Source organism: Amphibalanus amphitrite, unplaced genomic scaffold (assembly GCF_019059575.1).
Source record: "Amphibalanus amphitrite isolate SeventyFive unplaced genomic scaffold, NRLGWU_Aamphi_draft 000408F_arrow, whole genome shotgun sequence".
In the NCBI taxonomy this organism is placed as follows: domain Eukaryota; kingdom Metazoa; phylum Arthropoda; class Thecostraca; order Balanomorpha; family Balanidae; genus Amphibalanus; species Amphibalanus amphitrite.
Genome location: NW_024881902.1, coordinates 92,387 through 117,558, shown reverse-complemented (window position 1 = coordinate 117,558; position 25,172 = coordinate 92,387). Strand labels below are relative to the sequence as shown.

Below are 25,172 nucleotides of genomic sequence, written 5' to 3'. Positions count from 1 at the left end.
TTGTGAGCGAGGTGCTTCCCTCCGGGAGAAATTCGCCGTCCCCATATGCTTAACACAGAGCCGAGCGGCGGCTGACAGGTGGCCGGCTCTCGGGAGATCGGCAGCCGACACTCGAAAAATCGACAAACCGCCGCTGAATGCGCGTGCGAAAATGAGCGGGGTACCGCCGTTCCGGAGAGACGGCTGGAAAATTCCACCGGCCGGCCCGGCGGCAGTGTGTCGGGCGGCGGGCGGCGGGGCGGGGTTTCCCCGTCCAGCGGCCGGCAGCGCTGAGCCGAGTCGTTCCCACGGTCTGGCGGCCAGCTGGGTGGGGGCGGGGTGGGGAGTGGGGCGGCCGATTGCCAGCCGCTTCTCCACGGGCAGGTGCTGCCACCTGCGCAGTAGTTCCACTGGCGGCCGCCAGGCCCGTGCGGCAAGCGGGCAATGCGCGGTAGTTCCGCCAGCGGCCACCAGATGGATACCGCCGCGCGCGTCGTGTCTAACCTGACGAAGCTACAAAAAGTTAGATAACTTTAATAAGAGGGACGGTAAAGCCACAATTCCAACGCTGAATGTTGGGCAAAAGCAAAGGGATCCAACACAGCCATCTGTATTTACTGTATTTACCCTTTTCAGTCAGCGATAAGCCCCAGCAATCGCACCGCTGCAAAACTCGCAAGCTGTTCACCGTGCAGGGTATTGCATTATAAGCACCCACCGGCTCTTTCGACGTAAGTGTAATCGCTTAATAGGTAGGACGCAAAAAGTATGTGAGAAATGATAGGTAGGTGAAACAAAATACGAATTGGAATTAAGCATAACTCAAACTGCAAACATTCATTGAAAACAAATTAAAACGAACTGAGACCAAGGGAAATTTTGAAAGTCTTTGGTCGTCTTAAGACGTCTGATTTAAACTCTTTGCGGTATTTAGGCCCGCAAGTAAATACCTTTGGCAGGTTTTCAGTACATTAGCAAGTTTTCAGTACATTACCAAGTAGCAGGTGATACAGCAAGCTGGCAGGTACTTTGGCAAGTTCAACAAGTTTTTCGTGAATATCTAAGCTTCTAGACGTCCGATTAACACGGGACGAGCACCAATCGATCCCAAATTTTCTCCCTCATACTTTGATTGCCAAAGCGACGCGGAGCGAGCCAAGATATCTTGTTTAAATATCCATTTGACTAGGATTTGGCGTTATTTGAAACGCTCAGTTTTTGCAGCGAGCTTTTCCTGTTAGGGCCTGCGAGATACCCGCGGAAACACATATCTCTTCAGCATTGCGCGCCACACAGGAATGCGGCTGATTCACGTGCTTTTGTGAGCGAGGTGCTTCCCTCCGGGAGAAATTCGCCGTCCCCATATGCTTAACACAGAGCCGAGCGGCGGCTGACAGGTGGCCGGCTCTCGGGAGATCGGCAGCCGACACTCGAAAAATCGACAACCCGCCGCTGAATGCGCGTGCGGCAGTGCTGAGCCGAGTCGTTCCCACGGTCTGAGGTACCCCCAGTTTGAAGATTCGGCCTTAGAATATGTAGTTTTAAATACGTAGTTTGACGTACATCTCGGAAAAGTGAGATACGGCCAGAAATGAGTGTGGGTCCCTCCGTTCTGAAGATTCTGATCGACGCCGATTGAAATAATTCGCCGTGCATATCTCGGCTTATTGACGACCGATTGACACGGGATAAACACCGATCGATACCAAATGGCTCTGTGTGTGTGTGGGGGGGGGGGAGGGGGTAGAGTGGCAAGTTTTCCTACCCGACGAACCCGGAATTATCCCGAGGGGGTAGGTGTGGGAGTAGAGTCGGGGGAACGGGGGGGGGGGCGAGTGCAAGTACCAAGTACTTTCGCAAGTACCAAGCAAGTACCAAGTACTTTTACAAGTACCAAGCAAGTACCAAGTACTTATGCAAATACCAAGCAAGTACCAAGTACTTTGGCAAATACCGAGTACTTATGCAAATACCAAGCAAGTACCAAGTACTTTGGCAAGTACCGAGTACTTTGGCAAGTACCAAGCAAGTACCAAGTACTTTTGCAAGTTCAACAAGTTTTTCGTGAATATCTAAGCTTCTAGACGTCCGATTAACACGGGACGAACACCAATCGATCCCAAATTTTCTCCCTCATACTTTGATTGCCAAAGCGACGCGGAGCGAGCCAAGATATCTTGTTTAATTATTCATTTGAGTAGGATTTCGGGTTTTTTGAAACGCTCAGTTTTTGCAGCGAGCTTTTTCTCTTAGGGCTTGCGAGATATCTGCGTGCACACATATCTCTTCAACATTGCGCGCCTCACAGGAATGCGGCTGAATCACGTGCGATTGTGAGTGAGGTACCCCCAGTTGGAAGATTCGGCTGTAGAATTGTAGTTTTAAATACGTAGTTTGACGTAGATCTCGGAAAAGTGAGATACGGCCAGAAATGAGTGTGGGTACCTCCGTCCTGAAGATTATGATCGGCGCCGATTGAAATAAGTCGCCGTGCATATCTCGGCTTATTGACGACCGATTGACACGGGACAAACACCGATCGATACCAAATGGCTCTGGGGGGGGGGATAGAGTGGCAAGTTTTTCTACCCGACGAACCCGGAATTATCCCGAGGGTGTAGGGGTGGGAGTAGAGTCGGGGGAACAAGGGGGGGGGGGGCGAGTACAAGTACCAAGCAAGTACCAAGTACTTTCGCAAGTACCAAGTACTTTTACAAGTACCAAGCAAGTACCAAGTACTTATGCAAATACCAAGCAAGTACCAAGTACTTTGGCAAATACCGAGTACTTATGCAAATACCAAGCAAGTACCAAGTACTTTGGCAAGTACCGAGTACTTTGGCAAGTACCAAGTACTTTTGCAAGTTCAGCAAGTTTTTCGCCAATATCGAAGCTTCTAGACGTCCGATCGTCACCGGAAAAACACCATTCGATCCCAAATTTTCTCCCGAATCTTTTTATGGTCAAAGCGACGCGGAGCGAGCCAAGATATCTTGTTTAGTTATTCATTTGAGTAGGATTGCGGCTTTTTTGAAACGCTCAGTTTTTGCAGCGAGCTTTTCCTGTTAGGGCTTGCGAGATATCTGCGTGCACACATATATCTTCAACATTGCGCGCCTCACAGGAATGCGGCTGAATCACGTGCGATTGTGAGTGAGGTACCCCCAGTTGGAAGATTCGGCTGTAGAATATGTAGTTTTAAATACGTAGTTTGACGTACATCTCGGAAAAGTGAGATACGGCCAGAAATGAGCGTGGGTCCCTCCGTTCTGAAGATTCTGATCGACGCCGATTGAAATAATTCGCCGTGCATATCTCGGCTTATTGACGACCGATTGACACGGGATAAACACCGATCGATACCAAATGGCTGTGGGGGGGGGGATAGAGTGGCAAGTTTTCCTGCCCGACGAACCCGGAATTATCCCGAGGGGGTAGGGATGGGAGTAGAGTCGGGGGATGGGGGGGGGCGAGTACAAGTACCAAGCAAGTGCCAAGTACTTTTACAAGTACCAAGCAAGTACCAAGTACTTTGGCGAATACCGAGTACTTATGCAAATACCAAGCAAGTACCAAGTACTTTGGCAAGTACCGAGTACTTTGGCAAGTACCAAGCAAGTACCAAGTACTTTTGCAAGTTCAGCAAGTTTTTCGCCAATATCGAAGCTTCTAGACGCCCGATCGTCACCGGAAAAACACCATTCGATCCCAAATTTTCTCCCGAATCTTTTTATGGCCAAAGCGACGCAGAGCGAGCCAAGATATCTTGTTTAGTTATTCATTTGAGTAGGATTGCGGGTTTTTTGAAACGTTGAGTTTTTGCAGCGAGCTTTTTCTCTTAGGGCTTGCGAGATAGCTGCGTGCACACATATCTCTTCAACATTGCGCGCCTCACAGGAATGCGGCTGATTCACGTGCTTTTGTGAGCGAGGTGCTTCCCTCCGGGAGAAATTCGCCGTCCCCATATGCTTAACACAGAGCCGAGCGGTGGCTGACAGGTGGCCGGCTCTCGGGAGATCGGCAGCCGACACTCGAAAAATCGACAAGCCGCCGCTGAATGCGCGTGCGGCAGTGCTGAGCCGAGTCGTTCCCACGGTCTGAGGTACCCCCAGTTTGAAGATTCGGCTGTAGAATATGTAGTTTTAAATACGTAGTTTGACGTACATCTCGGAAAAGTGAGATACGGCCAGAAATGAGTGTGGGTACCTCCGTCCTGAAGATTCTGATCGGCGCCGATTGAAATAATTCGCCGTGCATATCTCGGCTTATTGACAACCGATTGTCACGGGACAAAAACCGATCGAAACCAAATGGCTCTGAGGGGGGGGGGGATAGAGTGGCAAGTTTTACTACCCGACGAACCCGGAATTATCCTGAGGGGGTAGGGGTGAGAGTAGAGTCGGGGGAACGGGAAGGGGCGAGTGCAAGTACCAAGTACTTTCGCAAGTACCAAGCAAGTACCAAGTACGTACTTATGCAAATACCAAGCAAGTACCAAGTACTTTGGCAAGTAACGAGTACTTTGGCAAGTACCAAGCAAGTACCAAGTACTTTTGCAAGTTCAGCAAGTTTTTCGCCAATATCGAAGCTTCTAGACGTCCGATCGTCACCGGAAAAACACCATTCGATCCCAAATTTTCTCCCGAATCTTTTTATGGCCGAAGCGACGCGGAGCGAGCCAAGATATCTTGTAATTTACAATCATTTGAACATTGCACTTCGGTATAGGCAGTTTTTTTTCCGGAGCCACTCGGTGACACCCATACTGGCTTTCTTGAACCACATATGGCTAGCAACAAAGGTCACGGTACCGAAATGGGCACCTTCCAGACTTGACAGATTTGAGTCACCCAGAGGAAAGCTGCCGTGGTAAAATTGGCGGAACGATTCGTGCGGTTACGTCTTGCCTTTCCAACTGCAGCTGTAAATACCAGTATCCAGCGAATGGTCTTGGCACGACATCAAATGCCCACGCGGAGAGCTTTGAAATGCGAATCGATCGGGGTGTCCCGAGTGCTGTCCTGGGGAGCATGTCTTAGGGCGGGTAATGTTTGCTCGTTCGCCGTCTGCGCTATCTTTGGACGCAGTCCTCTGCCCCGGTGGTCTTACCCTGCTCTGAACTCCGAGTGTGGCCCCGCGCGCTGACTGTTCGGGAACTGACAGTGACCTCTGTGCTCTTACTAGAGGGCCTGAACCGACCCTGACCTCTGTTTTTCTCCCCTGTGAATCTCCAGCGGTGACCTGACGCTGCCCTATGTGTGTTTGTGTGTTTTGTTGGGTTAGGCTCTTTCGGTCTAACTAGACCATTTTCCCTTCAGTTTGAAAGAGGTGGAGTTCAATTTGAAAAGATGTACTTCATGTAAAAAACTATTTTTTTCAAATTGAATGCATCTTTTTCAAAATGAACTCAAAATTTCTTCAAACTGAAGGAAAAGAGGCCTGTCGACCATTTCAGAGCCGGGAGGATGCTAGGAATTAGGGGAGACATTCGTCTAGGCGGACACCCTGGTGAGCCGTCGCCGCTGAGCCCATCACGTAGACAGGCCACCCAGCCTCCTGACGGTCCCCCGTACCTGGCTACGGGCCTGCTCCTGGGGTGGAGCTAGCCATGTGGGATAAAGGTGACCGTCCAGCATGGAACAGGGCGTTTGAGGTGTGCAGAAGAAGGATTTGAGTATCCTTAGGGTGGAAACGACGGAGCCCTATGTGCTCTGTGCTCCCTGTGTGTGTGCCCTCTCTCCTGTATGCCCTGTGTGCTCCCTTGTGTGACCTGACCCCGCTTTGTGCCCCCTCCCGCCACCAGGCTGGCGAAGGTGATCCAGATGCACCTGGAGCCGTTCGTGACCAAGTTCGAGTCGATCAGCACGGCGGCCACCAAGGAGTACAGCCTCGACCGGGCGCTGACGAAGATGATCGCCGAGTGGCAGGAGATCGAGTTCAGCACCAGCACTTACCGGTCAGTACCCGGCCCGCCGTGTGGAAGGATATCCCCACCGTCCCGTTCTCGGTCTGGGGGAGCCGGAGTCGCCGGCCGTGTCTGTCCGCCGGCCGTGTCGGTACTCGGTCGGTGTCGGGCCGTGTCGGTACTCGGTCGGTGTCGGTACTCGGTCGGTACTCGGTCGGTGTCGGTCCGCCGGTCCGTGTCGGTACTCGTTCTGTGTCGGTACTCGTTCTGTGTCGGTACTAGGTCGGTGTCGGTACTCGGTCCGTGTCGGTCCGTGTCGGTCCGTGTCGGTCCGTCGGTCTGTGTCGGTACTCGGTCGGTGTCGGTACTCGGTCTGTGTCGGTACTGGGTCGGTACTCGGTCGGTGTCGGCCCGTGTCTGCCCGCCGGCCGTCTGCGTCGGACGGGTGGCCTCGGCCGGTGGCGCCCAGTCCGCCCATCTGACGGGCCGCGTGTGTGCATGACGTCTCCTGAGCAAACAATCCATCGCCGCCGACGACGAGGACGACGAGGACGACGGCGGCGGAGCGACTCGGGGCCGCACGCAGAATTTAGACGGCGCGTCCGACAATGGCTCCAGTCACGTCCGATGTCACCGGCAGGATGCTAAAGCCGGGTGGCGACTTCCGTCAGACGCGGCCGATTTTATCAAAGGGAGTTGATTTTACCGTAGGGAGTTGATAGCAAATTGAGGTCTATTGGGAGACGTCGCATCGTCGTAGTCACTCCAAAGCGACCTTTGTAATAGCTGCGGAATGGGGGGGGGGTTCATTGTGTGGACTCTGAACGGTAATCACCACGCGATTTTAGCATGTGGATCGTTCATGATTGCACAATGTACAATCATGAACGGCGTGTGGATCCTGTGCGAAACCCCCAGCTCCGCCCCTTCCGTTACCAGCGGCACTACTCTTGTCCAGCAGAGACTCTGGTGTGACGATCGTACACATTTACCTCCTCCGGTGACGGTGGCACTCATACCACCGTCCTCTTGTCCAGCAGAGACACGGTGTGGCGATCCTGTCCATTTACCCCTCCGGTGACGGTGGCACTGTATGATCTGTGCTCTGGTCCGGCAGAGACACGGGCGTGTCGATCCTGTGCGCCCTGGACGACATTCAGATCCTGCTCGACGACCACATCGTCAAAACGATGACCATGAAGGGCTCCGTGTTCATCAAACCGTTCGAGGGTGAGTCGTCCGGCGCTACTGCCTACTGTATGTAGTCGCAGCCCGGGCTAAATCCGAGCCGGCCTGAGCGCGGCCACTTACTCAGCTTTCAGTAATTGACTTATCAACTCTTTATGAAGACTGTGAGGCGAGGGTTAATTGTTTGTCAAGCTGTGTGCTCTGTAAGTCTTATCAAGAACTTAACTAACTAAAGACGTGCTTAGCCAGCCAAGTGGAAAACTCATTATGGTTTGGAAGACTATTAGACGCCGGGGAGCTCGTCGCCGCGGGACCCGGCCACTGCATGTCCCGCCGGCCGCCGGTGGCGCAGTTCGCCGCGCCCAGCGCCATCCAGAGGCAGCCGGTGGCATGGGGTAGATAATGGAGGTTTCCACGCGCATTCGCGTTGCATCGATGTGCCATTCATATGAATTGTGAGATCACATCGTCAGCTCGAGTAAAATTGTTTGCAACGTCTTACGAAAATATGTATTGAATGAAACTTGATTTGTCGCTAATGCTGTGAATGTCATGTTGTACCAGAGTTCCTAGCGTTCTCATTTAAATCGCTGAACATTTTACCAAAGCTCGTCATTGGCGCCCAGTCGGCGCTCACTCACTGAGCGGCTGTGATCAGCCCGTGTGTGTGTCCGAGTACAGTGTAGTACACGTATGCCGAGTGTCTGTGTGTGACGAGCGTCTGCCCCGCGCCGGTCTGAGCCAGGATACCGGGGACCGTCCGAGGGTAAGTTACGCCGCGCCGCGCCGACGGACCGCCGCGAGCGACTGCCTGTTTATTGCCATTGGCCGCGATAGGCCATTCGAGCCGACACGGAGCACGGCGCGTCCGTCCGTCCGTCCGTCCCACCGTGATGGGCGCGCCGCGGGACCGGACGGGGCGGGTCACACACCGGCGGGACGGGCGGGTCATGTTCCAAAGGGACGGGCGGGTCACTCGCCGACTGGAAGGGGCAGGTCACACGCCGAGGGGACGGGGCGGGGGATTGGGTCACAGGGAAGGGGGACGCGCATGATGGTGCGCCTCGCAGGCAATAGTCCCGCCGCTGTTCGAGCAGTTTCCCTGCTCCATTAGTTATGGATATGTTCGTTCGGCGGGCTGTGGGTCGTTTTAAAGGGACTATCCCACCTTTAACATGGGGTTTGAGTTGAGATAGCCAAGTTTGCGGCGAGGTTCAGAAACTACTATCTATCTAGGTTGCAACCCCCGCGGCCTCTTGGTGTTGAAGAAATTCGTTCCCTTCATTTGAAAATGGGCCTTGTGCAAGGCCCTATCTTCAACATGGAGCGACCGTTAGTGTGACGTCACCTCGTTTAGTCATTCTGATTTAAATGGGTTTGTTCGTTGAAAAATCGCTTAAAACTTGGTCTGAACTTTGTTGTTGTGCCAACTGCCAACAGAGTAAAAAGAATCAGCTTTATGACAGTAATGTGGCCTGGGGTAGGTGGTAATTTTGGGCTGTGACGTCACATATTTGAAAGTTTGTGTTTGGAATATGGGAAGCCTAAGATGTTTAATGAAAAATAAATGCCTACCGTGTTCCTGGTCATCCAATCTATAAAGTCGGGCACAATTTAACTGGTTTTAACAACATTTTAGAAGGTGGGATAGTCCCTTTAATTGTTGCACGGGTATACTCGGGTTGCACGGGTGGGCTCTGTTGGAGTCCACTTGTTTTTGTGTAATTGCTGTTGTTGTTTTTGTCGTTAGCAAACTCGAAATCGGTAGGTTACAACGAAACTTACTTTTATAAGCTGCAGGTCTTCTGGAGGCTAGGTGAGATCAACAGGCTGGTTAGTTAGAAATTTCTGATCCCATGAAGCAACCAAAGTTTTCCTTATTCCTACACGCGCCTCCCGCGATGCATCAGATCCATGTCGTCCTCCGAACCTTTTTTCATTATGATCAACATCCTACAGATTCTTAGGCTCTTGTCATTGACCTGACCTCAAAGATGCCCCGCTGACACTTGCCGAGCGCCCGCCCCTGTGTGTGACCGGGTCAGAGGACCTCCCGGCTGGTGTGGGAGTGTCTGTGACTGGTCGGTCGGCCGGCTCAGTGGCGCTCCCTGGGCCAGCACGCGCCGGGCGCCCCCCACGTGTGACCATTGACCGAGTCGGTGGAGCTGTCATGTGGCGCCCCCTGGTCCCTTGTTTACTATGACCGTATTCACCGGCCGCCAGCCGAATTGTCGAGTGGGAGCCACTCCGCTGTCTGAGGGGTTCCCTGGTCTCCGTGTCTGACCGAGTCTTCCGGCCGGCAGCCGAGATTGTCGAGTGGGAGGCCACCCTGCTGCGCATCCAGGAGACGATCGACGAGTGGCTCAAGGTCCAGGCCCAGTGGCTCTACCTGGAGCCCATCTTCTCATCTGAGGACATCGTACAACAGATGCCCGACGAGAGCAAACTGTTCAAGGTATGGATCTTATTGACACGCGTCGCTGGTCACTTCGAGAGCATTCCTTTGAGTTGTTACTGTTATGAATAACTAGCTGTCGTGGTGGTGGTCACGGCTGAAAGTGTGATATGTAGCACGCTGGTATGTTTTTCACCACAATATCGTCTCTGTGTGCTGCAGCAAGTGGACAAGCACTGGAAGAGCATGATGCACCAGGTGGAGAAGGACGCCCACGTGCTGGCCACCGCCGGCGTGGTCGGCTTCCTCGAGAAGCTGCAGGAGTGCAACGGCATGCTGGACCGCATCAACAAGGGTCTCAACGCCTACCTGGAGAAGAAGCGGCTCTTCTTCCCCAGGTTCTTCTTCCTCTCCAACGACGAGATGCTGGAGATCCTCTCCGAGACCAAGGACCCGCTCCGGGTGCAGCCCCACCTCAAAAAGTGCTTCGAAGGTACGCCCCGGCGATGACATAGTCTAATCGAGATAGTAGAGGAGTTTGATATACCTTAACGCTGAGTCCCCAAGGTGGCCTCTTGTAAGGCAATCTGAAGTCTAAAAAATCATCCTGTAGATGTAATGTTGGTCGGAGCTCTGCAACCAGCGTGGCTGACGCCTCGGCCGGTGCTCGGCAGGTATCGCCCGTCTGGAGTTTGACACGGCCCTGGACATCCACGCCATGTTCAGCTCGGAGGGCGAGAAGGTGGACCTGGTGAGCGTCATCTCCACCGCTGAGGCCAAGGGCAGCGTGGAAAAGTGGCTTCTGCAGGTGAGAGACCCCGCTTCCACCGCAGACGCTAAGGGCAGCGTGGAAAAGTGGCTTCTCCAGGTGAGAGACCCCGCCTCCACCGCTGAGGCCAGGGGCAGTGTGGAAAAGTAGCTACTGCCAGCCGGGAACGATATGGTATGTTGTTTTTATGTTTACTGTAATTTGTATTTCTCCACTGAGATGTGCCTGCGACAGATTGTGCCCTGTGTCTGTCAGGTCCAGGACGTGATGCTGGCCTCCGTTCGAGAGGTGGTGGCCGTCTCACACGAGGCGTACGCACAGAGCGCCCGCAAACACTGGGTCATCGAGTGGCCCGGACAGGTCAGATGGCAGGTCACAGGAGGCTGGGGAGGGGACTGGTGCAGTACCATACCACTGGGTCATCGAGTGGCCGGGACAGGTCAGACGGCAGGTCACAGGAGGCTGGGGAGGGGACTGGTGTAGTACCATACCACTGAGTCATCCAGTGGGGCGGACAAGTTAGACGGCAGGATGGGGGAGAGGTCATGTCCATTGAGCGATGAGCTAAATACATCCATGTTTTATTTGTCGCGTTACTGCTCAGCTGCTGTGAAGTACTCGCTGCGCCCCGTCTAACGGCCCGCGCTGTGTCGCCAGGTGATCCTCTGCGTGTCGCAGATCTACTGGACGGCCGAGGTGCACCGCGCCATACACGACGGCGTGCACGGCCTCAGGGAGTACCACGCCAAACTGCAGGTTCGTCCGCCGCCGCCGCCGCCGACTCTGGCCTGCAAAGCCAAAAAGCACTAATCACAGTCATGGCCAGAAAACCTGATCACATCGATTTCCTTGTTCACTGACGTCGTTTATTATTTTGATTTATCACGTTTTTATCACAATTGAGCTCTGATGAGCTGGGCCTGATTTCTCTCTATTCTCCCCGCCTGTATTCTCTCCAGCTAACCGTGCCGCTGCTAGTCCCGCGTCTGGTAAGCCGCTGCCGGACATGCCAGGCGTATTCTGCTTACCTAACCATGCGGTCTCCGTGCGGCGTCCACAGGAGCAGATGACGGACATTGTGGCCCTGGTGCGCGGTCAGCTGAGCAAACAGGCGCGCATCACGCTCGGCGCCCTGGTGGTGATCGACGTGCACGCCAAGGACGTGGTCCAGGAGCTGGCCGACAAGGGCGTCAGCTCCGAGAGTGACTTCGAGTGGCTGGCCCAGCTCAGGTGACGCACGGACGTTAGACTTCCAGGGGGAGATATAGTAAACAAACTGTACGGGGGCTGGATCAGGTACCACGGCATGGTGGATAAAATTCTACGAATGAATCCTGGCTGTGGGTCATATTCTTTTACATAATGTACATTACCTAGCGACTTGACCAGCGATGTCGCTTGCTCCCTGTCCGTCGGTTCCTTTTGGTCTCCGTGGCCCCCGGCTGACACGGGTCTGCGGCGCCGCCGGCCAGGTACTACTGGGAGGAGGAGAACTGTAAGGTGCGCCTGATCAACGCCACCGTGCCGTACGCCTGCGAGTACCTGGGCAACACGCCGCGGCTGGTGATCACGCCGCTGACGGACCGCTGCTACCGGACGCTGATCGGCGCCTACCACCTGCACCTGAACGGCGCGCCCGAGGGACCGGCCGGCACCGGCAAAACCGAGACCACCAAGGACCTGGCCAAGGCGCTGGCCGTCCAGTGCATCGTCTTCAACTGCTCCGACGGACTCGACTACATCGCCATGGGAAAGGTGCGCGCTTATACACGGCGGTGGGTGTGGGAACGAGGACGGGGACGGGGCGGCGGCAGGGAGTGGGAAGACAAGGCCAGGCAGGGGCGCTTAGTCAGGGGCGGGGTACAAGAGAATAGGAGGGATGGACCCGATGAGGGAAGGGTACACAGTACACACTACGCCGTCATCCCTAACTTCTGGTGCAAACTGTGGTCCTGGTGCTGTCGCTGATAGAAATGTACAGGGTGTCCCATAAGTTCGTTCTCACCTAAATTTTACGTTTTTAGGCTCTCTTGCTTAAAGGCACGCTGAAATTGGTTCGTTACTGAGCTTACATGGTTGCCATGGCTGGTAGAAATATGCTCCACAGTAACTAATTTCTGTAGACAAAATAATTTTTGCTAGAGAGCCCGTTTCCTACACAGACGACTAACGCCGCAACATAGAGGTCTCCAATACGGGTACGTCTCGGTATTTAGTCAGCACGTGACCATTCGCGACGATTAAGGGTGATTGAGGCCTACCAGTCTGTAGACAATGTCCATCGCTAACTGGACGCACAGTCAGCAAGTGACACCGATGATTTATCGGAAGTCAATCATTGCAAGTTTATCCTCTTTTTTTGTCAGCTCTCAGGAGTGAGCCATGTGGCCAAAACTGTGTGGCGCCAAAGTGGCCATCAAAAAGGTCAAAGGGTTAGAAAGTTGGTAAGCAGACTTTTCAGGATGGATTACCAGCTGTCTAAGAGTGTTCTTTCGGGGTACATAACTCAAGGTGACTTAAGCTTTGCTTACCGGAGGGCTCAAAACAGTCAAAAATGTCTTAAAATGGCCAAACATGAGTTTCGTTATGCCTGAGGCTAAAAAAACTAAAGGGCTGAGGACATCAACCAGGTCATCTGGACTAACTAGTCCACGTTCGAGACGAAACACCCGTCCAAACCCGAAAACAACCCCATAAGGGCGAAGGAGGAGGCCTCTGTTTCGTCCCGTTATGTTCCCATGCGAAAGGCCAAGGTCACGGTATTCGGTGGGGTTATAGGCGTCCAGACGCTAACCAGGTTGCGATTGGTGTCCCAGAAACAGCTTTGGGAAGCATAATACTTTCCCAAGAATATCTAGGAGGAGTTTCAACCCTCAAGCTGAACCCGAACCGCGAGTATGAACACATTTATAGAGGAGAAAATGGCATCCGAGAGGTCGTAGGCCCATCTTCAGGCAAAACAGTGCATCAGTGCACAGGTCAAGCAAAGCTTAAAAGCGGTGCAAGGAGACTGTGACAGGCGTTTGTGGCAAGAACACATGCCAGGCACCTCATCGGATCAAAATTTCATAAAAATTTGTTGGTTATGCTGAAAATTAGGCTCGTCGAAGTGTAGCGCTGTTCCAGCCTCGAGGAGCTCACGGCGCATGTCAAGTCAGTCTGGGTTAACTTTAAGCCTGCTATGCAGCCAAACATGCCGGTTGGCATGCCGCAGCATGTGTTCATGTGTTTGCCTATTAAATGAGGAGCACATTGAGGGGTTACAAATATATTAAAACGCAATGTACTCTGCTTCACATGCAAATATAATGTGAGAACGAACTTATGGGACACCCTGTATATTGATGGCATAAAAAATGCTTTTGTTTCGGCGTTCGCCTATTCAATTTAAGCAGGCATGTGTTTTGCCAGCCTCCATTGTCGTTTGCGCGTTCATATTATTCTAGTTTGTTTCCGAGACGTCTTCCCCACTGGAACCCCGCTCCGCTCACCCTGGCAGCCCGCCCGGGCCGGCCCTCCGCCCGGCGAGCCTCAGCTGACCTGTCCCTCCCCTCCCCCTGTGGCCGGCAGTTCTTCAAGGGACTGGCGTCGTCGGGCGCGTGGGCGTGCTTCGACGAGTTCAACCGGATCGACCTGGAGGTGCTCTCAGTGGTGGCGCAGCAGATCCTCTCCATCGTCCGAGCCGTACAGGTGAGAGCAGCGACCGGCGGGCGACTCAATGTTTCTCAGCAGATCCTCTCCATCGTCCGCGCCGTACAGGTGAGGGCAGTGTCTCTCGAGCCCGACGGACGGGCGGCTCCAATATGGGGCCAGCAGATCCTCTCCATCGGCCGCGCCGTACAGGTGAGAGCAGCGACCGCTGACACAGAGATTGGACCGCCGAGCCTGGACTCTCAAGGACACGAGGCAATGGCAGCTTCTTCATTTCGTTATGCTTCACACCTCGCATATTGCGTGATTTGCAGTTGAATTTCAGCGAGCTGCTGAGGTCTTCACCACTACACAAAGCATATACTATGTGCGTGCGTTGTCTATGTTTTGTCTCCGTGTCGCCAGGCGGGCGTGGAGACGTTTGTGTTTGAGGGCACGGAGCTGCGCCTGAACCCGTCCTGCTACGTCTGCATCACCATGAACCCCGGCTACGCGGGACGCTCTGAGCTGCCCGACAACCTCAAGGTGCGTACTGTGCGCCCGGTCACTGAACTTACGTTTGTAGTCCGTCTATCGACGTGCGAGTTGCCCGAAAGCGGGAGTGTGGTGCCGGTGAGGTTATCTATCTCAGTGCAATCTAAAGTATGATGTGTCTTTATTTCATGGATAGCCGAGAAAGCTCGTCATCCCTGCATGTTCGCAGACATCCTACCAAGCCGAGCGTCGCCGGTCCCTGACAGGTGCTGTAGGCCCAGTGGTACTGGCGTCCACCGGTGTCCCCGGTCCCTGATGCTGTCCCCTAGTCCTTGGCAGAGCTCGCTGTCCCCGGTCCCCGACTGTGTCCCCCCCCCGTGTCCGTGTCTCCTGGCTCCCTGACGGTGTCCCCCCGTGTCTCCCGGTCCCCGGCTGTGTCCCCCGTCCTTGACTATATGTCTCCCGGTCCCCGGTTCACAGTGGGCCAGGCGCATCAAAAAAGCGGAATTAAGTCGAAAATCAACTTCGGTGAAATTCCTGTAATTATGGGATAGAGTATTGTAAAAATGTCCAAAGTTTCCGAATAAGCAAGTTTCCTTTCCCCAATGTCAAGGCAGATAATGCTATAACGTCGCAAAGTAGGACTTACCGACTGGAGATGGAAATGACTGCTGTGTACCATATTACGTTCCCCCGATTCAAAAGCTCTCAGCGTAAAATCATTAAAGTTATTCCGTACAAAATAGCTTTAAAAAAAAAACAGCCGGTATTTCTGCGCATGTTTCTCGTACTCAAGTTCCCGGGAACTATTTCATGCTTAGGGTGAAGTCGTATAAGAGTACGCACTTAGTGGATTTCTTGCTCTCATTTGTTTAATATTTGAAAGAAAGAAATCGCAAATAGAGAATATTAAACTTCATTGAATTAGCCATCAACCCATGGGGCAACGATCCTTCAGCGTAAATGGAAGTGGTCTAAAACTGACATTTTCTGAACCGCTGCAGTTGCGTACTCTTCCTACTTCTTGTGTAAGAGTACGCACGCCAGGCGGGTGGAGTACGCAAGCATATGAACACACACCTATGCAGTTTGTACTGTCCAAAAGCTTAACTTCAAACTCAGAAGGCATTTAAGTTAATTCTAGTATCCAAAAAGAAAAACATAAAATAAATCTTTCAAGTCTATAAATCAGGAAATAATCATGTCGTGTGTTTCTAAAAAAAAAAAATGTACAATCAAAAGGGAGAATAACTCGTATTTGGAAGAATTTCGGATACGCATCTGCATCACAGTGCTCCATTGATGACATACCTACAAAACAATCGTCATTGAGCGATAGATTAATAATTTTATATTTCTGTATATTCGATTTAATGTATGATTCTGCGTACTCTTACCCTCCTGAACAGTGCGTCCTCTTACCGTACATGCAATTCGCTCACAAAACAACCCCGAAACGTTGTGCAAAACTTCGCAAACAGAATATTGCACTGCACAGTATTTCCCCAGATAACCTCACAAGTTTCCCACAACAATCACGGAAATGTACCTCATCTCAACTGCCAAGTATCAAAATTATTGTACCATACCAAAATAATATCATAACGCTCGAAAATAATATCAGTAGGTGGAACTATGGTCATGAGTACCCAAATATAGGAACGTTCCCATTTTTGGGAACGGAGTTCCCAAATATGGGAACGGGCGTTCCCATTTATGAGAACGGAAGGTAATTTTCCGGCCGTTCGCCCACTAAAACTCATTAGTGCATCACGTCTCAAAAAAGTGCACGCTAATTTAAGTATCTACTAAGTCTCTATAAATTTATCTTTAATCTGACCGTTGAACAAGGAAATTGACCGTCGAATGATATTTTTAATGATTTTTTGAAAATGACAGAACGGAGTAAACATGGCTTATACTACATTTAACATGCAATTTTAAGGAAAATGAGGTGTTTTTTACATTTTAAGGTCAAGTATAATAATTTTCGCCTGGTTATGAAGTTTCATTCTAGCGACACCAGATGCTGACATACGCAAGCAAACACGCGGACGGTCCCGAGGTAATATTGTTGACTTTTGGTGTCGGGGTGCATAACCGCGTGGAACGTGAGTGAATTTACCGAACTACTGTTGTAAACTCAGTTTCAGTGGTTTAAAATTATTCAGCTGTATTTTATCAGCCCGGAAAGACATATTTTATTTGGATTCTAGCTGTTTAGCGTTGTTTTATAAGGAGCGTCATGAGCGTGGTTTTTGTCTTCCGTGTTTCTAAGCATGATCGTTTTGGGGGAATTTCTCTTATATAGGTCGCTCTGTGTGGCTTATTTATAATTTTTATGCTGATTTCGATCATTCCTCGTGCCCATCCTACCAGGCCTTTTGCCACTTACACTCATTAAGAAAGAAAAAACTAGATTTTCATTGGGACTAGGTGTTTTGAGGGTGTAACATATTCAGCGTTCCCATTTTTGGATACTTCCTTGTGCTCGTCAACTATCGGTGATAAACAGACAGGTGCTTGACATGTCTCCACCCTCGGCGCGGACGGTGGATATAGGTATGGAAGACCTTGTTGAGCATCGCCGAGCGTTGTGAATTACGTAATCCTGCAGAGGGGGGCGTGCCCCCTGCGGGATCGACGGGAATACGAGCGCAGAAGACCCGGCGAAACATGCGACGGTCTTGCCGGAAAGGTCATCTGATGATTGTTGCGTTAACAATAATTTGCGGCGTTGGACGTGATGCTTGTTAATGAAAAGAGCCCCTGAAAGGCGTCGGTGAAATCGTTCCCAATTTTGGGTACGCCGTTCCCATAATAAGGAACGCTTGCAGCGCCAGTGTACGAGAGCGTTCCCAAATTTGGGCTCGCGGCCCGGATGATGGACTGCTTTAGAAATAGGGGAAGGATTTGAAACTACGATGGGCCTTACAATATCAAACTCTTTCCCAACAATATTGAGACAAATATCAGGCGGTTCACGATCGTTTTATATTTTTTGGACGTCATTTAACGGTTCTTTTTCTTGTTTTAAATAATGCCTACATGGCGTTCCCATATTTGGGTTTATCGTTCCCAAACATGGGAACGAAAATGCGTTCCCGAAAATGGGTACGCTTGACCATAGTTCCGCCTACTGATATTCATCGCCTTAAACTCAACAGCGTCGCCGCTCAACGCCCACGTTCCGTTGGTGACAAGTACGCACTGGCGGCTTCATGTCACTTCATGAACTCGACAAACCCGCGTTGCTAAGCAACCGAAACAGCTGATGCGTACTCTTATCGCCCGCGTACTCTTACCCGCCCTTACCCTACTAGTAGCGGTGGGGTTTACAGTGCCTGTTCGGAACCGTGGTAGTGCAACGACGCAATGAATTTATATAAGGATATAAAGAAAACGTCACCGAACAACACGAAGATATTTGCTGCCTGACTTTCCTCAAGGTGTATAGCTTGCTGCCCAATGCAAATATTTTGCGCATTTTTGCGCGAAATGGACAAATAAGGGTTTAACCCTCGCCGGCATAGGCCGTTTTGCATCCCTCGACGGCACAGGGGGATGCGACCCTCCTCGCGTTTGGCCCCTAATTGAGCTAGAGCCTCGCGGAAAAAACCATCGTGTAGGTCGTCACGAGACGAAGCCAACGGTACCCGGTTTTAAGGTCATAGGTCAAATGGTGACCTCTGAGGTCAGGTCAATAGCCGAAAGTCGGGACCTGTTAGGACGTCGTATAGTGTGGCTGCTAAGGGTGTTTTCGGGATGCTGATCACGAATATCATGTTAGTTTTGATCACAGCTGATATCTTCATGCATTTAGGCCAGGTCGGGTCAGCTCAGGTCAGGTCAACCAGTATGGGTCCTGCCGGGTATTCGTAGTAGGTGTCAACCCGCCTCTGACAGCTTCGTAACATGTTACGAAGGCACCAAAACTACTTCGTAAATGTTCAAATGGTTCCTAAATTCGAATTCAGCTCCAAAAACTAGCCCAGAAACATGTAAAACTCGAAAAAGTGAACCGAGGTCATCGAAGGTCAATGACCTGACCTGACCTTCAGGTGACCTTTACAGTACACCCACCCTAATGCATGGGACCAACATCATATCACATGTTTGAACGCTTGAAACCATGAAAAGACTGCAAACGCGCGGCCAATGCGGCATAGTGCCCGCCTGTCCCAGGCATATGTGCAGCGCAGAAATTAAATAATGACGTCATAGGTCAGTGACCTAGCGTAACCAATCAAATTTGAAAATGGATATCGGATTCGGCTTTAGCATGATATTTTACCCTGTAACGAATCGTTTTTGGCACCGCAGCTGTGCTCAATGATTTAATTCCGCTTTTTTGAAGCGCCTGGCCCACTGTGCGGCTGTGTCCCCCGGTCCCCGACTGTGTCCCCGGTCCCTGACAGTGTCCCCCGGTGTCCCGCAGGTGCTGTTCCGCACCGTGGCCATGATGGTGCCCGACTACACGCTGATTGGGGAGATCTCGCTGTACTCGTTCGGTTTCGTGGACGCGCGCAGTCTGTCGGTGAAGATTGTATCCACGTACAAGCTGTGCTCGGAGCAGCTGTCCTCGCAGTTCCACTACGACTACGGTGAGACGGCGCATGGCACGTCCTGGTAGGGGTCTGCAGCGCGTGGGGGCGTGAAATTGTTCTCCGGACGGTAGTACGTGGATAATAGACACCCGCTCCGTGCATACTCGGCAGCTATGTTCGCGCCGTCCCACCCACCGGCCGTATATCTGAGACCCGCTCCCTCCCTCGGCCTCCGTCCGCGGCAGGTATGCGCGCCGTGAAGGCCGTGCTGGCCGCCGCCGGCAACCTGAAGCTCAAGTACCAGCAGGAGCGCGAGGACATCCTGATCCTGCGCTCCATCATCGACGTCAACCTGCCCAAGTTCCTGGCGCACGACATCCCGCTGTTCCAGGGCATCGTCAGCGACCTGTTCCCGGGCGTGACGCTGCCCAAACCCGACTACGGCAAATACGTTCAGGCCATCGAGGAGGTGCGTGACGGGCCGCGCGGGGGTGAGAGGTTGTACCGTGTGTGTCGTTTTACTGCTCCGGTTCCCCGTGGTACGGCGGTCATCTGACACGGTGTTCCTTTCCCGTGTCACGGCGCTCGTCTGTTGCTGTCGGCAGGCGTGTGCGTCCCGAAACCTGCAGCCGGCCGACGTGTTTGTCGAGAAGGTGCTCCAGGTGTACGAGATGATGATCGTGCGACACGGCTTCATGCTGGTCGGGGAGCCGTTCGGCGGCAAAACCTCCATACTCAAGGTGAGGCCGCCGACCGGGCGGGGTGACGGGCCAGTACAGGCCGGGTGGGCAATGTGACCGGCACCGCGCTCCGTCAGTAGGGAGTACTGTGTAGGTGCCATTTCGATGTCACGCTTACCATTGCGGCTAGCCATTCGCGTTTTTTGTTACCATGCGTCCTCTTTATCGGCTCAGAAGCTGCCCCTTTGCTTGTTGTCCAGTGTCCAGTATCCATCGTTTACTGGCTCCGCTGTCTGGCCGTCCCCCCATTCATGGAGCACCCCCCCCCCCCCCAGAGGTTCAGAGTAGAGTTGCAAAATTTCACTACCGCACTACCGGCATGCCGGTAATTTTTCACTACCGCAGGTTTATTCGTGGTAACTGGCATGTCTTGCCGGTAGCATGCCGGTATTTTTGATTTTGTGCAAAAAAAAATATCAGCAAATGATTCAAACTTTGGACACTAAGAGGCTCTCAAATTGTAGTAACAGCAATATTAGCCACTGCAAGATACATTTTGTGGTAGAAGTTCCATTGCTAAGTGTAGGGGTAACACATGGACCTCAGCATTTCACACAATTCACAGGCTTGGTTATAGTTAGAATTGTCAAGAATCTACTGTGGTCTATAAAAGGAAGAATACTCATTCATGTTGCAAAAGCACGATAAACTAGTAAGTCTAATGGTAGGTAATACGTATAGCACAATAAAATAAATCAATGTGCATGACAACATTCCCTAGGGGAAAAGGCAGAATCAAAACACCAAAAAACACAATGTTTGGAAACTGGCCTTGATTCCTGAGATCATGAGATGTGGTCTGAGAAACTCTACAAAGAAGTTGACACTGAAAATCCAGCTGAAAAGGCTACGTCTGACTTTGGTCCCATTATTAAATGAAAATGGATTTAAACTGGCATTTTGTCTTATCTTTACAAGAAAACCCATCATGCAGGCAAAATTGACAAAAAGTGGCGCACCGCGCAAACAATTAGACAACCAAGGATTTACTTTTGAGATTCTCTCTCCCCTAATGAATGGATGTAATCTGATGACGTAATATTTATTCATATACCCTTTTGGTTGAATAACTGAAGAGAGATGAATTTCTTTGCAGTGAATTACACTACAATGTTGATTTCATTATAATTTAATATTGTGTTGGGTAATTTTTATCAATATAATCATTCACGAAGCAGTGGCTTGCAGTCGTTTAACATTTTTTTGCAGCGTTTTAATCAGCTGGTTAAAAGCCTCTATTATGGCGCATCTGTTTCGAAATCGATAACCTTGTGTTTGTTCCCGCTTGAGGTTGGAGAGGATGGAAGATATCGTTTTTATACATATTATTTGGTGACTATTCTCAGGACCAGTGAGTTATTAACACATTTTTTTACATGATTCGTATCTTATTCACGAACCAGCAAGCCATAGTGGATAGGAAAAAGTAGATGTTGATCTCGCTTCCTCAGTTAGGAAGATGGCCTAATCTGTACTTGTTAATCTATGTTTTGACCATCTATATTTTAAACATTTGGCTGGTGCCTGCAACATTTTAGGAGAATATGGAAAAGTAGAACAACTGTGAAATGTAAATGTGATTACTGCTCACTGTCCAGTCTTCAAAAACACATTTCAGTAATTCAAGTCCTTTTTGTCCTCACCTTTTTGATGAATGTAATAGTTTTTTTTTTGTAGGCAATACTTCTTTGATTACAGGTGATATTTTAACAGTTATAGACTGGAATTGAGTTTCAAAATTGTGGGTATTTGTGGGGCCAACTCAGCCAAAATCAGCCTGCTGGTATTTGTGGTTGGACAATGGATGGCTGTTGGGTGGGAGGGGTACTGAAACTGCCAAAATGTGGCATCTCTTGCAGGGGTAAGCTAGAATCAAGAATGCAGGTTTTTTAGTATGCCGGTAATTTGGCGGTTTTTTTGCTTGGGGCGTGGTAGCATGCCGGTATCCCAGAAAATTTTTGTGGGGCGGGGCGGTGCCGGTAGCAGCCTTTTGGGAAAACTTTGCAACTCTAGTTCAGAGGTTCAGACGCGCCACCAAACATTATATAGTCTGTGTGCAAAACAAGAGAACGACGGAGCGTCATGCCACTTTGTCAGCTTCAGCCAAATTAACACCTAATTATTGTCTGGGTAGTACTAAGAACATCTGAGCGGGTAACAACAACAACAACATCTGAGCGGTAGAACGCTGGATTAATCCGGCCATTTTACCGATGCTGCTGAAAGTAAAGGTGCGAGTGTGAACTAGTACTGATGACTAGCATTGGCCGTTTTCACGACGGCCATCTGGTACACATTTGATGAAGATTTGGTGCAGATTTGTTCAAGTTAGTTTCATTCGCCAGATAGCCCGTCATTAAAACGGCTATTACATAGGGTACTGGGCCGCCGCTGGCTGTCGGCCATGTACCGTCCGTGGGCGGCGCTACCCGGCGGGCCTCTCGCACACGGCCGCCGACAGCCGGGTGAGACCCGAGGTCCTCAGGAGCCGGCCGGCGCCCAGGTCGGCCGGCAGGCTCAGGTACCAGCCGGCCGGGTCGCCCTCGATCAGCTCCTCGAAGTGGGTGATGTCGGGTCGGCTGCCGTCGGCACTGTTCCGGAACTCGGTCGCCGGCGGGAACACGATGATGAACAGCTCCAGGCCGACCCACTGCTGGGCGGCCGGCCGGCTCGGGTGGTGCCAGCAGAACTCGAGCTGCCGCACGGTGTGCAGGCTGGCCAGCCGGCCGCCGGCCGCCAGCAGGCCGCACTGCCCGTCCGCCGCGGCAAAGTCGGCCGGCGTGCCGAGCGACACGTGCCGGTAGCAGCGGCCGTCCACCAGCGTCCACGGCGACGGACACGGCCCGGCCGGAGCCATCGCCGCCGCCGTGGTGTCCACAGGTGTTGGTGTAGTCGGTGATTGTTCTCCTTCCTCAGTTGTTGATGTAGCTGTAGTCGTTGCTAGTTCTCCCTCAGTTGTTGATATAGTTGAAGTCGTCGTTGGTTCTCCTCCCTCCGTTGTTGCCGATGTAGTTGTTGGTTGTTTCCGTTCCCGGGTTGTTGATATAGCTGCAGTAGTTGTCGGATGCTCTGCTTCCTTAGTTGTTGCGGCTGCAGTCGCAGTTGGCTGGGTCCGTTCCTCAGTTGCTGATGTCGTTGAGGTCGCTGTCTGCGTTCCCACGCCAGGTGATGAAGCGGCTGTAGCAGCTGTTGCCCATGCTCCGTCCTCAGCTGTCGGTACAGTTGAAGTCGCTCTCGGTTGTTCTCCTTCAGTCGTTATGGCGCCAGACGTTTCCGGCTGAGCTCCTATCCGAGTTGAGGTGGCTGTAGTCGTTGCTGACCGAGTTCCTCCCTCAGCTACTGATGCAGCTGTGGACGTTGTTGGCTGAGTTCCGTCCTCGGCTGTGACCGCTACTGACGCTGATGTGTCGGTATTACCACCAGAGGCAGATGCAGATGTTGCTGTCGACTGGTGTCCCTCCCCAATCTCAGTTCCGCTCGCTGGACTCGGTTCGGTGGTGCTCACACGCCGTGTGGTGATAGCAGCGGAATTTGCTGTGGCCGCTGTCGGAGGCGCCGGCCCGGCGGTTTTCGTGCTCCCCGGGCCGATAGGCTGTGTGGCTGTGTGGGGTGCGGGTGCGGGTGTGGCCGTCCCCTGTGCTGTGGTAGCTGTCCCCGGGCCGGTGGACTGTGTGTCTGTGTCGGGTGCGGGTGCGGGTTTGACCGTCCCCTGTGCTGTGGTACTAGTAGATGTCCCCGGGCCGGTGGACTGTGTGTCTTGTGAGGGTGCGGCCGTCCCCTGTGCTGTGGTGGATGTTTCCGGACTGGTCTCGGAGGTGGATGTGGCCGTCACCTGTACCGCAGTAGACGTCCCCGCGGTGCTTGTGCTGCCGTCGGCCGCGCTGGTCACTGTGTATACGGGCACCAGGGCCGCCGTCGGGCTGTCGACGCCGGTGCTCTCGGCCAGTCCGCAGTCGGCCGCCCACACCAGGGCGCGGCAGCCGGCCGTGCGGGCGCAGCGGGACGCGCAGTCGACCAGGGAGACGGCCGGCGTGCGCCGCAGCCAGGCGGCCGGCGGCCGGCCCAGGCGCAGCTTGTTGTTGTTGTTGTTTGTCCTCTCGGCGTCTAGCGACGCGAAGCCTCGCGGCTTAGTATCCCTCTGCGCGCGGCCGCCATGGCCGCGATGTAACTTGTGCTCCTTGTAGTCTCTCTGGTTGGGGCGTGTATGCTTCCCGTCAGGCGGAACCGAAGCCCCATCTGCGCTGGGCACCGCAACAGAATGTGATCTGGGGTGTCGGCTTCCTCCTTACAGAGTGGGCAGAGGGCTCCGCCGCATGCTCGTTCATTGCAGGCGTCGCACTGCCGTGTGGGGCTCTTGCCGATGCGATGCAGGTATTGTTGCGACCCTGACCAGTGTCCGGCTCTCAGCTGGTGGACGTCGATAGCCGTCAGACGGTCCAGGCCAGACACTGTGGGTGGGCGCGTTGTCCCCATCAGGGTTCGGAACCAGCCTGGGGGTCGCTGCTCTCGTGTGCGAGCGTCCGCCGCTCGCGCCGCTGCTCTATGCACTGTGCGCGTGTCCACCGGTACTTGCTCTTGGGGGAGAGATACCGCCTCCTTGGCTAGGCTGTCGGCCATCTCATTCCCAGGCAGCCCGCAGTGGGACGGGACCCATTGTAGGCGCACCTGCCGCTCTCCATTGTCGGACACCAGGGCCAGAGCGTCCCAGACAGCTCGGTTCAGCTGCGTCCTTTGCTCGGCCGGGCCACTCCGTAGGGCAGATAGAGCTGCTTGCGAGTCGGTGCACAGTATGATGGGGTCCTCCTCATGATCAGTGTGGTTGCCGATGTAGTTGAGTGTCTCGCGGAGTGCCACCATCTCCGCTCGGTAACTCGAGCAGAGCTTGCCCGCTGGTGCGCGGAGCTCGTGGCTCTCCCCGTCGGGCCACTCGATATAGCCGCCCGCTCCACCGTCCAGCACTCCTCCCGTGGCGGATCCGTCCGTCCAGGCCCAGGTCGCGCACTGGGGGAGGGACGCCAGGTGCAGGGCGGCCGCCTGTCGGCGGGTCTCCGCGGACGCTCCGGAGGGGGGTGTGGCTCCTATCCCCAGGTCAAAGACCGGGGGGCCTCCTCCCACGGGGCGACGCTGGGCGGCAGCACCGGCTCGATCGGGGCCACGACACCTGCCACGTGCCAGGCCTCCAGACCCACCGTGCGCCAGCCCGTCACCGCCTTCAACCGTGGGTTGACGGTCGCGTCCGCTACTCGGCGTAGTGGGTCCTCTTCTGGGAGGGCTCTTGCCTTCGCGAGGAATCGCGCCGCCAGGGTGGTTTTCCGGGCCGTCACCGGAGCCAGTCCTGCCTCCGCCATCAGGGCTTCGGTGGGGGTTGAGCGCGTGCAGCCCGTTATGACGCGGGCGGCCTCCCTCATCTCCCTCTCCAGTACTTCCACGTGGGAGGGGGACGCGGCCGGTAGCCACGCTGCGGCGGCGTGCTCCAGCGCGCCTCTGACGTAGCCGTTGGCCACGATGCGGAGTTGCCGCTCTT

General features: G+C 53.0%; 1 protein-coding gene across 2 annotated transcripts in view; it reads left to right on the top strand.

Moving 5' to 3' along the window:
- LOC122390770 (dynein axonemal heavy chain 12-like) overlaps nucleotides 1-25,172 on the top strand; it is a 158,857-nt gene that overhangs the window by 101,321 nt on the left and 32,364 nt on the right. For both annotated transcript variants that reach the window (XM_043384026.1, XM_043384027.1), the window contains 14 exons: nucleotides 5,783-5,935; nucleotides 7,002-7,114; nucleotides 9,376-9,527; nucleotides 9,690-9,960; nucleotides 10,142-10,275; nucleotides 10,492-10,596; nucleotides 10,894-10,992; nucleotides 11,297-11,466; nucleotides 11,709-11,991; nucleotides 13,807-13,926; nucleotides 14,293-14,412; nucleotides 18,800-18,965; nucleotides 19,154-19,377; nucleotides 19,514-19,648. In XM_043384026.1, coding sequence (XP_043239961.1) covers nucleotides 5,783-5,935; nucleotides 7,002-7,114; nucleotides 9,376-9,527; nucleotides 9,690-9,960; nucleotides 10,142-10,275; nucleotides 10,492-10,596; nucleotides 10,894-10,992; nucleotides 11,297-11,466; nucleotides 11,709-11,991; nucleotides 13,807-13,926; nucleotides 14,293-14,412; nucleotides 18,800-18,965; nucleotides 19,154-19,377; nucleotides 19,514-19,648 — 2,245 coding nt within the window. The remainder of the gene's footprint in view (nucleotides 1-5,782; nucleotides 5,936-7,001; nucleotides 7,115-9,375; nucleotides 9,528-9,689; nucleotides 9,961-10,141; nucleotides 10,276-10,491; nucleotides 10,597-10,893; nucleotides 10,993-11,296; nucleotides 11,467-11,708; nucleotides 11,992-13,806; nucleotides 13,927-14,292; nucleotides 14,413-18,799; nucleotides 18,966-19,153; nucleotides 19,378-19,513; nucleotides 19,649-25,172) is intronic.